This window comes from Melanotaenia boesemani, chromosome 3 (assembly GCF_017639745.1).
Source record: "Melanotaenia boesemani isolate fMelBoe1 chromosome 3, fMelBoe1.pri, whole genome shotgun sequence".
NCBI lineage: Eukaryota > Metazoa > Chordata > Actinopteri > Atheriniformes > Melanotaeniidae > Melanotaenia > Melanotaenia boesemani.
The window spans coordinates 18,945,224-18,959,809 of NC_055684.1; the positions used below are offsets into that span (position 1 = coordinate 18,945,224).

General features: G+C 38.0%; 1 protein-coding gene across 1 annotated transcript in view; it reads left to right on the forward strand.

Annotated features, from left to right (window-relative positions):
• The window catches only part of LOC121636217 (plexin-A2-like), a 78,363-nt gene that overhangs the window by 25,753 nt on the left and 38,024 nt on the right, over positions 1-14,586 (forward strand). Inside the window, exon 4 of the mRNA XM_041979515.1 lies at positions 8,898-9,032. Within this exon, the coding sequence (XP_041835449.1) occupies positions 8,898-9,032 (135 nt within the window). The remainder of the gene's footprint in view (positions 1-8,897; positions 9,033-14,586) is intronic.

Below are 14,586 nucleotides of genomic sequence, written 5' to 3' on the forward strand. Positions count from 1 at the left end.
TCGTAGCTAAAGTGAAAGGATTTTAATAAATACTAGAGCTGGACCTGAGGGCAAAAAATCTGCAGAATAGATTGTCATTTGATGTCTTAGTACAGTTGAAATGGTTAAGGGTATTAAGAGAAGCAATTTTGCTATAACACAGGAAAGTGTCCATTTCTGCTTCTCCTCACTGATGTTTATCCCATAGCTATGTTTTTCTCCCCAAGTCTTTGTTCATTTTTCTCTTCTTTCTACTGTTTGGTCACACAAATATAAGCACACAAGAAGTCTGTGACTGCACTGCGGTCAGGAAAATGAAGACCATACGGGGCCATGAATTGTTCCACTGACCCCCTCCTACTGCTTTTGTTGGTGGGCCATGGGAACCTGACAAACAATGGAAATGATTGGAGAGATGGGGGTCACGCAGAGGAAGACAGGAAACAGAGAGCAGGATACCATGTCCTTAAGGAGAGAGAAAAGAAGTGAACATTCACAGACGCTGAGGAGACTGTGGTCAAGTTGTACAAACTGTGGGATGAAGACCTGGAGAGTTGCCATGCAGCTGCAGGTTTAGGGGAACTGAGGATTTGGCTGTTTTATCTGTAAGACTGTAAAGTATAACACAGAATTACAGTAACATATATACACAAACCCACACACCCGCAAGTCTTGACCTCACTCCAACTCAGTTGATAATCATATTTTGCCAACACACATCATATCTTGGGGCTGTGATCAATAAGTCTCCCTTTGTGGAGTCACACGTCCATCTCAGTGATGTTATTTGTTTCATTAGCTGCTCCTTCCCAGCTCTACCCATGAGGTTAGCATTCACAGAGCTGTGATGAATATATGGGCTAATCAATGCATACTCTCCTCAGCTGTCATCCACAGTTCCACCATATGCACAGTTACTCAACCTTAAAGGTGCACAGTTGTCTGACCCTTATGTCACTGCTTCTCATTGTATCATAATAGAGATTAAAGCCTGAAGCACCCTCTGTGAAATTTGTAGTGTCAGTCTTGCCTGCAATCTGTATACATCAACTTTAGAACTACCCTTGCAAATATTTTATTTTTGCTTCCTTTTTTCAGAGAACTGAAACATTTGTTTGTGGTACACTGTCAAACTTTGGTTCCTGATGAAAAATATTGCATCACTTTAAATCAAATGCATATATCAGCAAAGTCTAATAATTGGTTACCATCATAATGTCCCAGAAAGACTGAATAATACAAGTTTAGAGTTGAACTTTTATACCAACCTTATACCAACCTCACCACGTCTGACTTAGATCACTGCAGACAGACAGGTCCTCAGGGACAGACGAAACCTTGTCATCGTGGCAGATTGGGAATGATTGGGTGAACAGATTGCTCCTTGCCTTCTGGGTCATCGTCCATATGTTAAGCTTAACTGGGCAGAGGCTGGCTATATATGGACACACTCACTCAAATTTGAATTGTCATTAAAACATAAACATAGCAATCTACAGTCTTCCTGCAATCTGAAGTTAAAAAAGAGACATTTGTAGGTGTGCCTTTCCTGCTTCAAAATCATCAACCTTAATCAGTCCCATATGTAAACTCAGGGAAAAGGGGAAGTAACTTCCTCATACAAGGTCTGGCAACTTTACATTGAAGCCAACGCAGTTAAAGTCAAGTGACATCTTAAAAGTTATTTCTTGTTTTGTTTGGCTCTCACAGGACCAGAGTGCAGCCTAATGGTTAAGATGCAAACCCATCCGTGGGAGAGAGAGTAAGAGAGAGAGAGGCTGTTTTCATTAAGCACACAGAGTCTCAGGTTGCATATCTGTTTGTGGAAGCCAAACTAAGCTGGGTTGTTTATAACCACCACAGGTTCTGCAAGGGAATTTAAGCAGCAGGACGGATATTGCTGTTATTGGCTTACATATTAATGGGTTAAATATATACCCTTGTCAGCTGTGAAATGCTGGGAAGGAGGAATGAAATGAGAGAAAAGCTGAGGTCACATGAACATGTGGTACTAATGTCAAATCTGTACAGTTCTTCTCTTACATTACAAAGACCACACAAGAAAAAGAGGCTTTAACAAAACCCCATTTACACATTATTGTGCGTGACAGAAACGGTGGAACAGATCTACAACTGCAGGACAAAAGAAGCAGAGAAAAACCAAAACTCTAATGGTCACATCAAAACTAGATGTTTTAGTGTAACTAAATTAACATACTGAATCTAGTTTTTCTCCCCCTCCCCCTCCCATTTAAATAAAATAAGAATCAATTGGTTTATATACTGATCTATATAACTTACCATAAGCTTTTATAGCACCTATCTGATCCCTAATTAATGAAATTCTCTAACTGGCTGTCTGAGTGACAGATTGTAATAGTGATAACATTAATGTCTCTTTTAATTACACCTCAAATGTAAATTTTTTATGTTTCCTAGAAATATTCCTCTTTGTGATAAGTGAAGAGAAATTACAATGCATTTTCATTTATCTGCCTTTTTTCTGTAAATTTCAAGTATTACTACAATATATTGTGGTTGCGTTAGTGGGTATGTGAATTACTAATGCATCACAATCACTACGATCACTACAGTGATCAAATTTTATGATAGCAACCAACAGGAGTGTAAATGCCCAGAGTATAATTTGCTTTTGTTTGCAAGCCTGTGTGCATAGGTATTTCGCGTGTGTGTTTGCAACTTTGCGTGTCACCTTCAACAAGCAGGCTCATTATAAAACCAATTAAACCCGCCTTACTCTCATTAAGAAGCTGCAGGGCTTAAGGAGAGATTGCGGGCCTGTTGTACTCCCAGAGGGCTTCTGCCTGGTCAGCTATGCTTTAGATGATAAAGCCACTTTTAAATCCACTGAAATCCAACACCTCGGATTGGTCATGATGGGTCAGAATTTGTCTGAGCTTATCCCTGCATCTCTGGCCTCTGGCAACCCTCATACCCAACCAAAATCACACAATCTGAAGTCTTTTTTTTTTTTTTTTTTTTTGTTTGGTTGTTTGTTTTTTAAAGAGTTATTTCAGCATAGAAAATCTCTGGTTTCTATTTGTGCTATTTCTGAACATAGGAGTGTGGGAAAAATGAATGTAAACTGCTTCTATGACTGTGTGGGATTGTAGGACGAGAGGAATGGAATAAGGAGGAGCAATTGGAGCAAGAGAATGAAGAGATGCGATTATTGAGAGTGAAAGAAGCTTAGTTTTGAGATAAATCTTTATTTCAAATGACTATTTAAAGGATAAAATTGTGCTGGGTTTCCATGCAATAACAATCTGACAGATGAGAGACACACCATGTCCTGGTGATGACCTAGAGGTGAGAGATTGTGTCATGTCATTATTGTGCTTTCATGTTGCTGTATGTGAAAAATAGACTTGCCTCACCCCTATAAATACTGTACTTCCCACATAAACTAAAAAACAGTCCCTTTTTAGCAAATATGTCCTACCTCTGTTCTTCATTCCTGACTGTTGGAGAGACACAGCTGCCCAGAAGATAGAGCCGTGATTGATTGATGAAGTTTTGGTGCCCAGGGGATCCAATCATATAATCAGTTTGTATTGATTGACTGTCCCTGCTGAGAGAATGCTGAAGCTCTGCCACCATGTATGAGCTAGATCTGGCACACTTTCAAAATCAACTGCAGTCAAATTTGATTTGGGTGGTGAGGCCACATGTTAGGGTTCATGCTGGGAAGATGTGGCATAATCGTACTGCAGACATTTAAAAACACTTCCACAATTCTCTGCTCCAATTCACCATGATCTTGCATTTATTATTACATTTGAGAAATTAATTTGGCTTTACTACAATTGCATCACATGGCTAATGAGCCACTTTCCATGGAATTTAAATTGAGCTACAACTTGGGTTGCATAGTTAATGAGGATTTCTTCTTTTTTTTTTTAGGGAGTAGAGAGTGGTGGATGGAGAGAGCTATGATTTGCTTTGTTCTGCCGTAGATTTTGGTTCCTTGTTTCAAGTTTCTGCCTAAGATTTCTACTGTCAAGTTATCAGAACTAAATTGTGATCTCCACTAACGTTGTGAGTGCAAAACTGACTTTTTGAGAGCAACTACAACTATTTTTGAGGAACAGGGAGAAGTACACTGATGACAGACACAGAAATAGATTTGTGTCAAAAAGATAAAAAGTTGTAGTGAGTACTTCTAATGTGTAGTTTATATATGCATGAGGAGGTCAAAATCTTTACATTAACAATAGCATTTTCAAAACCTTGCCTATTAATATCTTCCACATGAGTATCACACTTTGTTTGAGGGCAGACCAATTTATTTATCTGCTTAACTGAAACAACAGACGTAGTATGTCAGCAGGAGTGGGAGAATCCAAATCCCGTCACCGGTGTGTATCTTCTATGTTTATGTTTAATGAGTCCCAAAGGATTTTTTTTTTTCTCTGAAAGTCACTCCAAAGTCAAATAAAGGTAGAGCTTGCTGAACACATCTTAAAACCTAACCGCTTTAACCTCTTGGGTGAGTTAGGGTCAGAGTTGCAAAGGACTGTTTGACTATTAAATTAAAGGTAGATCAACCTTTTGTTTCTCTTCCCTCTATCTCTGAATCCTCATCATTGACCATGATAATGTGTGCTCATTTTCTGATTAAACAAAATTGACACATCCACACTTAAGCATCCACTGCATTTTCTTGCACCCCAGTTTTTTGTGTAAGTGTTCATTCACATGCCAGGAATTCACAGGGAATGTGAGTGTAATCCAAACGGTAGCTAAGCTGAGAGCCAGACATTTGGGAAATTTGCTTATTTGCTATCTGAAAGGTAGATAAGAAGATAAACATCATTTTCATCTCTGCAAAATCCAGCTCTGTGATGTTTTAGCCAAACACTAGCTTAGCATTAAGACTGGAAGGAGAGAGACATAGCCACATGAAAGAAGCTTCCAACAGCTAAAGCCTCATTGACATATTTTGTGGTTGTACACCAAGTCAAAAGAGAAAATCTGAAGCAATGCAGCAGCTTGCAAACTTCACTCATTCCAGTATCTCTAAGACTTTGCACTCATACTTAACTTACCATGTGTTGTATTATATGCTGTAGCTATCTTTACTTAGATTACCTATTGGTTTAAAGGCAACCAATTTGAAGCATTGAGTTTCTCATTTGTTCTGTCCATCGTGTGTTTTTGCAACAAAATTAACATGTGAGGAATGGATTTTACCCAAGCACATTATAACTTAAGGTTATATTATGATTGGTGAGTTATAAGTAAATACAGTATAGTTGTGATGAAAGAGGAAAATAGCTACAGAGGACACAAGTCTTTGTATAAGGCTGTAAATGTAGTTCCTGCTAAAAACTTGGACATTGTAATAAGGGGTTCCAGAGCATTCATATGCATTTGTCATTGTACAAGCAAGCTGTGATGGCGTCCAGGGCCATGAAATTCTCTGCCTTATGTAGAAATCTTGGTGGGCCCCTATGCTGACTTGATCAAGAGTTCTCATGCATATATTTTCCATGGTATAAGATAGAGTGACCAAACATCCTTTTACCGAGACATGTCCTCCTTTTTTATTGCCAAAAAAATTTGTCCGTTTGGAATTTCAAATTCATCAGGCATTTTGTTCTATCTCGGATTTGCGTTGCATTTCACTCCTCACGCTCACTTATTATTGATAGCCACTCTCTCAGACACATCTCAGACATCAACAGGAGAGGGAGGGGGAGGAGGCAGCTGCAGCACAGAGAGGCCAGAGTTACCTTATAATCACGTCACCTACTCTCGACAGCTCGGAATTATGAAACAACTGGAACACAGCACAACTTTGTGTTTTTGTAAAACCTGTCCTCACATACTCTTAGATAGGCTTTGAAAAGTCAGTCAACTTTTATTTAATTAATTTAAAAATTTTGGTAGAAGTTGCCATACAAAGCGCTAACCATGACCCATCAGGAGCAATTTGGGGTTCTGTATCTTGCTCAGGGACACCGCGACATGAGCTTGACAGGCCGAGGATTGAACCGGCAACCCTAAGGCTACAAGATGACCACTCTACCCACTGAGCCATGCCTACTGAATAATAGGCGTGTGGGATAATAATAAATGAATAAGAAGCTTTTGACCCTCAATTCATTTTCATATCCTTTTCTTTCTTTCTTTTCTGGTATTCAGACTTAACTTTAATGGGGAAATACATGACTTTCTCCTCTGGCTGTCTTGCTGCACTCTGTGTGTATTGGTGCGTTTGTTTTGATTTAGAGATCGGAAGTCAGATCTGGGAATTAGCAGGCCCCCCACTATGCAGTGGGCCATGGGTAAACCGTTTACCCGTCTAGTCCAACCCACTGGTGTGTCTGCCATGCCAGGCATTATATTTGTTTGGTATGTGCCATCTTACAGAAGGTAGAGGATGATGTTGTTATTTTGTACCAAGTACACACAACTGTGGCAACTTTATCATTTACTGAACCTCTTTACCTGTTGTGTCTTATCCAGCTTCTTTAAAATACTTCTGTATAACACAGTGTAAGAGCCAACAGCATCTTAATGCCTGATGAGTAACTAGTAAGTTGTAATGGAGTTACTTTTTTTTTTTTTTTCAAATGAAAAATAAAAAACATTTACTGAAACAAGGGGACCCAGGCAGTCCATTGCTTTTTGTCTTAGCTATAGAACCGTTTGCTATAGCCCTCAGATGTAATAGTAGTATACAAGGTATCTCACGTGGTGGCCTAACTCACACTGTCTTACTTTATGCCGATGATTTGTTATTATATGTCACCAAACCTGTCACAACTATCCCCGAAATCCTTAAAGTCTTGCAGAAATTTGGAAACATATCTGGATGCATATTTTATTTTAATAAAAGCAAATATTTCCTCATTAGTAGTAGCACAAAGGAATATTCCAATCTGCCATTTAAAATGTCCGCCCAGTTCTTTTCGTATCTTGGTATAAAAGTCACCAGATCCTATTACAGCCTGTTTAAAAGTAACTTCTCCCCTCTGCTGGAACAGTGCAAATAAGATACTAAGAGATGGTAGATTTTGCCACTATCTCTTATTGGGAGAACAAATTCTGTAAAGATGAATATTGTACCAAAAGGTCTATAATTGTTTCAGGCTTTTTTCCAAGGTATTTAATCAAACCATCTCTTCATTTATATGGACTAATAAATCAGCTCACATAAGAAAAGAATTTATGGAAAGGCCAAAATGTGAAGGTAGGCTCTCACTTCCAAATTTGCGCACATATTACTGGGCTACAAATTTTAATGCAGTCTCTTTGTTACAAGCAGCCCATACTCACTCCCTGCGCACCTTTACCACCACTAGTTAACAATATCAAGGATAATATAATTTTAACTCAATCGTCAAACTCATCATTAATCAGTTTAAAAGAAGTCTGGGTATTCACAATATCTCTATACACGCACCAATTATACCTAATCATCTTTTTCAACCCTCCCTAATGGACAATGGCTTCCCTCCTCTTTCCTGTTTGGATTCTCTATTAAGGGTCAATATGTGGGTTAAGAGCAGAATATAATTTATTTATTCCTACATCATGGATAGCTGCAACCTTTCTATATCACACATTCAAGAACAGTGGGAAAATTACTTGGGGGCCCAATTGATGAATGGAATATGAATCTTATTAGAGTCCACTCTTCTTTCATACGTTTCAGGCATGCTTTAATACAGTTCAAAGTGTTACACAGGTTACACTTCTCTAAAGTCAAGCTAGCGAGAATATTTCCAAATGTAGACCCATTGTATGGTAGATGTAAACAATTGGTCACTTCCTCCTATCACATGTTCTGGTCATTTCCAAAACTTCTTGGTCTTTTTGGTCTTCCTTTTTTCAAGTAATCTCTAAGGCATATATGTATCACCTTCTCCCTTGGTTGCTATCTTTGGTTGTTTTTCTGTTCCAATGGGATCTGCTCTTCCGGCTCCTACACAGAGAGTCATTGCCTTTTCCTCCATACTAGCGAGGCGGCTTATTGTGCTTAAATGGAAGGCTGCTACTCCTCCATCACACCACTGGATTTGGGACATTATGCAGAATGTTGGAAAGGACCAGGTGTACCCTCAACGGCGCCATCAATGCATACCACAAAACCTGGGATCCCCTATTGACTTATGTGAACATTTTGCCTGGTCTGGAAATGGAATATCTGAATGTCGCCAACCCCTCCTCCCTCCCTTTTTTTTTCTTGTATGTCCATATAATGTTGACTGCTATATGGGTTTGGTTCATCATGTTGATCATAAAGGGATTATATCTGAATATATTCCTAAGTTAATTTAGCATATTTCTGGGCAATGCAGCAGAGTAATGTTCACAGCATGCACTCAACTTTTGATCAATGTTTTAAAATGGTTCTTTCTTTGAATTTGGTCCTCTGGTAAAAAAATTAATAAATAAATAAAAAAAGATGCACACAGTTCATGGAGGTCACCTGAATGCACCATGCCAGCAACCAGCTGACTAAGCAACATGAGTGACTATATTGTCAGACAAGAATGTCTCTCAGACCTGGAATTTAAGCAATATTTTCTTTCTGAAATAACAAAAGGCTCTAATTTCTTTTCAGTCTAAGGTCATCAAACAGGAGGGGAAATACAAAACCAAAAGATAAAAATACTTGATGCCAAACCTAAAGAAAAATGCATTTTGTCCTCTCATAAGTGTTATGTTAAAATATTTTAGGTTACAAAATGTCAAAAAAAAAAAAAAAAAGGTAAAACTTGGTGGTAATAAAAGTGAGAGCATGATGAAGTTAATTAAAGGTGGTGCACATGTAAAGTGATGTCCAATGGAGGACAGATGCCACTTTGAAAATGTACAGTACACACTCAATCTAATTACTGCTGCATGACATTTAGTGTCTCTCCATTTCTTGTTTGTCTCTGCAGATCAAGCTGGATGGCGCTCTGGAGGGAGGAGTGCTGTATGAGACAGTGACTGTGATGAAGGACAGCAACCCCGTCCTCCGGGACATGGCCTTCTCTCTGGACAGGAACTCTCTCTATGTCATGTCTGACAATCAGGTGAGGAAATGCCCTCTTTTTGGTGCAGCTGTCAGGAGACTCTTTGAGCTGGGTGGTGATGTAGTGATTGGTGAGAGCATTTATCTGCTGGAAGCCTGCGGGGGTTCAAGCCCCTTTGACAGCGAGGGTTCAGCATGCAGATGTGTCCTTGAGCAAGATGCTGAATAAGGTTTAAAAATTTTACTTGACATGAAATGTACAGTATGGATTTTTTTTCCTTTCTTTGTTTCTCCTTCTTTTGTTTGCCTTTGACTCTGTAGAATCTATATTTGACAAATAAATAACTGCATTTGTACAGAAGGGAAAAAAAGAAGTAATTCTTCTTTTATAGGACTTGTTTAGATTCTACTTATCAGGACATTGCACATAGCATTGTTTGGGTTATTCTGCACAGAAACCAGAATTACTGTTAGGGCTACTGTGTTTTAAAATCAACAACATTAATGTATGATAAATTGGAAATTAATTCTATTTACTTGGAATCTAACCAGATGATTATGACTTATCATTAAAACCCATGTGGAAATTCCCCTACAGTCATTAAGTATATGTATACAGAAGGGCTTATTAAATATGTAGGCTGTGTGTAAGGGGATGGACCAGTGCTCTAATTACTTATCCATGCGAATAGACTTACAGTACATCTTTTGTATGTGCTGTAGACAGACATCGTGTAGAAAACCACTGGAGGCTTTTTATTCTGTGTGGCTGTACCTCCTTCCCTGTCTGCTCCTTACTTGGCCCAGCATCACAGATTTGTGCAGTTGTTGTTGTTGCTGGACGATACTCTCTGCACTCATTGGAGATAAGAGTGAACAGTGGTAATCACTTTCAACTCCCATCAAGTGATTATTTTGGCACAGCAGCGTGCAACTGTGAAATGGGATTAGGTTTCAGTGTGGCCAAAATAAAAAAGCCCCTATCAAGTTCCTCAGTTGTTTTTTGACTGCTGTAATGTATTGAACTAGAGTCACAGGACATAGCAGCAAAGGGCACTGGGGTAGTTGCAACCGTGTCAGTTATTTCAGTTTTATTTAACTCTTTTATGGAATGAAACACAATTATAAAAGCCAACTATTTATAAAAACATGAGGTTTCAGACAAGTTATGCCATCAAGGAAGCAGTGGAGAATAGAGAGTGTTGTGGTGAAAACTGTTATCTAAAAGAAGCCAAGGCAGTGCCTCCTTTTGTGATAGACTGAAAGAGACAAGGCATCACTTATTGATGAGCTCTGGTTGTTCAAGGAGAGACACATGCTTCCTTCAAGGAGATTGCCAGCTACTCTCCTAACTTCACCTTCAGTGGTGCATGATAACCGAGCAAAATCCAAACCCAGCCTGACCAGGCATTTTCTTTCAATATTAGAATACCTTTGGCTTTGTAGCAATCATGAGCTCTGAACAGATTAAAGCCTTCCGCTTGCTGTTTCCATCTCCATCTTTGCTCAGCTTTCCCTTCAGATTTTCAGAAACGCAGGTAAGGAATCCCTCAAGGAAAAGGACTTCACATCTCATATTTCCCACATTTCTAGTGGATCCCAGAGATGAGAGATTTTCAGATTCCTGGGAGCCAGACAATACAGGAATGATGAGGAATGAGGAGCGAGGCACAGACAGATTTAGCTGAGATCAACCGACCCTTGTGGAATAACAATGAGCCCCTCTGTCTCCCACCGGGTGAAACACGCAGGGTTAGCATGAAGATGAAGAGTGAGGAGAAAAAAGAGAGTACTGGTGTGTGTGTGTGTGTATGTGGTTATGGGTGTTTTTCCTGTGTGACTATGTTCTCAACAAAACGCCATTTGGGAGCTATTATTGATATGAAAAAAGTCCTCACAGCAGTAAATCATTTTTTCCTTTTTTATCCTCACTGTATGCCTTTAGTTTGATCATTTCTAGGAACAGAAATGCTCAGAATCCAAACACACAAATCAGTGAGTGTAGTGATGGCTAAGGCTTCAAACCTGGGAGAAAGGAGGAAGCTGCTGCAGGGTTTTTCCAGGGCAATCTCTCAAAGTGTCTCTGTAAAATGCTAAATCATTGCTTGAAATCCCACTCATGCACATCTTTGTCTCAGTCTGCCTCCATCTGCTTATTCTGTCTTCTCATTTTTTTTACCCTTACCTGTATGTGACCTTTTTTTTGTTATCTGACATGTTCCCACAGTTCAGATGAGCTACATATAGTGCCAAAACAATGTTTCCAAATTTGCACAGTAGTCACTACATAAAACGTGAACTCTGTTGCAATATTTTTCTCTGACCAGACAGTTAATGATGGAAATGTCTATATTTAAACTTGGTATTATTTTCTTTTTTGTTGGGTTAATAAAAGAGACATTCACAGCACAACAAAACAATTTGGAGTAGCAGAAGCTGTATGTTACAACTGTACAGATCATTATGTTCCTGCTATAGTTAGGGCTTGCTAAACCTTCAGCTTTTTTTGGAAATGACTGATTTGCACTTATGGTTATCTAATTCATAAAAAAAAAAAAAAAAAATAGAATAGTGCGTCTTGAAATTGTTGATGCAACTTCAAGTTTCAAGGTAAAACAACACAAAAGGCGCTAAAGATTATAATGTGTTCAACCTTTTAGATTCATTGCTGATTCTTATTCACATGCAACAGGATGCATGTAGCTTTATATATATATATATATATATATATATATATTTACATACATACATATATAGGAAATTAGTTGTGATACCCATCCTTTAGTAGATGGTTGCTTATTTATTTCAGTGTTTAGTTTGGGGCCAGTTTTATAGCCTCTTACTGTCTTGTCTTTGTTTCGTTTGTTATTACCTTTACAGTGTAACTTGTTTTTTTCTCCTTGGTTTACTTGCTTTGCTCCCTCTTCTCACTGCCAGCCTGTGCACCTCTGCTGATTTCTGTAGTGAACAATGCATTTTTGGAATTTGAATTCCTCCTCAGTATTGTGCATTTGGTCTTCTCTCTGCCAGCTCATCACTCTTGACAGTTTACACATTAATTCCTGTTTGGGAATCAATGTTGCATGGCATATGTGTTGAAGAAGCCATGAGAAATAAATAAGAAAAAGGTCAAATGACATTACTGTGAAAATATTTGATTATAAGTGTTTGTTTTGATTAATTTGAAATGTTTTGCTGTATTGGAGCAATTACCATGTATGCAGTATTTTAGAGGCTACACCGTTAAATTAAAGCATGATCTGATTTATAAAAATAATGTAAATTATGTTCTTTACTCCACTTTTATGTCCACTGGAATTACACTATTTGTTGCAAGTTTATTTTGTGTATATATATATATATATATGTATATATATATATATATATATATATATATATTGTTTTGAAGTGCAGAGAATTTAACAGATATGAATTTAGGGCAGAATCCAAAGAAAAATCCTACTTTGCTGAGTTCTGAGAACACTCAAACAGACACAGATATAAAATACTCAGTCATTACATGACACTTTTTTGTGGTGTTGTAGGATTTTTCAAAGCAGACCGAAGATATAGGATGACGCCATCATGCAAGGCTAAATGCCTGTATATCCATCTGACAGCGTTCGTAACGTTCCAGTAAATCCGGATGAAAGCGTTAAAGTGGTAGCAAACTGATAACATCGTAAGGTCAGGCATTAGTGTAAGGGCATTCTAGATGTGAATAGATGAAGATTTTGTCATCAAAAACACTGAAAGGCTTAGATTTCACCTCACTGGAGCAGTTTTCCTTTGTTTTCTGTGTGTGCTTGAAATGATGAGTTCCTCCTGAAAAATTCAGCTCAGAGAGACAGAAGACAAAGAAAAGCATGCTAAATATTTTGTGTACTCATGAATGATTTACAAGGCATCTACATTAATAGATACAGTACATAAAAAATGAATGAAGGCTTAATTCAGTGAATTGTAAAATGACAAGCATGCAGATGTGCATTGTGGTGTGAGGCAAAAATAGAAGCAAAACCTGCACTATGATGTAAGTCAGTGCAAAGCAGATAATCTTAGTATTTTGTCATCCCCAAAAAAGGTTAAAAAAAAGCAACATTACAGTAATATTATAAAATCAACAGGCATCTACTTAATCATGAACCTCATCACTTTAAAATGAATAGTTGAACCCTTTGTGATCTGATCAAACTCAAACAAACATAATTTACATTCAGTGAAAATGCAGGCACCGCTACTACTGGTTTAATATTCATGTCACCAATGGCATCCACCAATACTCTATTCTAAATGTAATTTAATTCTTGCTTTGTATCCATAATCCCTGTCTTAGTATGTGGGTATTTGTACACAGTGTGTTTTTCTGACAGAAAGGCACTGGTAGGACAGATGGTAATGCTTTATCCTGTTAGTGTTGATGGCACAGCTCAATGCAGGCTTGTAACTTCTAGTGTTATAAAAACAGAACATTCACCAGCAACATATAGTGTCAAGATGGTCTGCTGCTAGAGATTGGTTTTTGTGTGCTTGTTTAGCTAATTTTGACTTTGTTTGACCTGTATGTGTTCAGTGTGGAAAAGAAAGATGCTACCAGAAACACAAAATAAGAAGAAAGATGTTGGATTTGCGATAAGTACATTCCTTACATTTTGGAAAAAAAAAAGAAAAGAAAAATACGTTGAGGAAAAAAAGCCTTCCCCATAGAATGAACTCTGAGCTACACTGACTATTTATGGACTTGCCCGTGGACTCATTTCATTCTAACTGAATGATCGTGTAGTGTTATCTAAATGCTATTGTACCTTTGTGGGCTAATTTATTTAATTTACACGTGGTGATATGGAGAAACGGTGCAATATGTGCAAGGTGATGTCTCCAGGACTTGATTTTCATTAATTTATATTCATTTATGTTCTTATGTGAAAGGGATTTAAAAAAGTCATTTAGTTGATTTTGACTGCCATTTATCAGGTTTTGTGAGTAATTATGTACAAAACATTAAGTACACTGACATGACATATTTGTGCATAAGATGCATATAGCTTAACTGCAACGAGCAGTTTGAGTCATTGTTAAGTGTTAGACCCTCTCTATGTCCTATATCCCAACTGCTGTTAGCCTATAATGAGAATTTTTTTTTTAAAAAAAGTAGACTAAATATATTTTAAGACAAAACATTTCATCAGACAAAATTGGCAAGGGAGACTGGCACTAATTTACACAAAAATGGCTACAATTTCATCTCCCCGTGACCACACTTAAGGACTTTTCTTCAGGTCTTTTCATTAATCTGCTCAGGTCAGCTCCAATAAACAAATCAAGTCCGATGTATGGTGCAAGCTTCCAATTGATTCTTTGCAAGCCAGCAGAAATAAAAGCCAAAGCGCTCCCCTTTCAAAGGTCATGTTGCCTAATGGCCACAGACCAACTAACTTAGTTTAGATTATGATCCGAATCGCAACAGTTCACGGATTAGAGTCCTCACCCCCTCCCTTGCTACAAAATCATTTTGCTAATGGAATGCACCAAATGGGTTCTGAACTGATAAAAAAAAGAAAGTTATTTGTAGGGAGCAGCAGATAATCCATTTTGCCAACACAGACCTGAGAGAG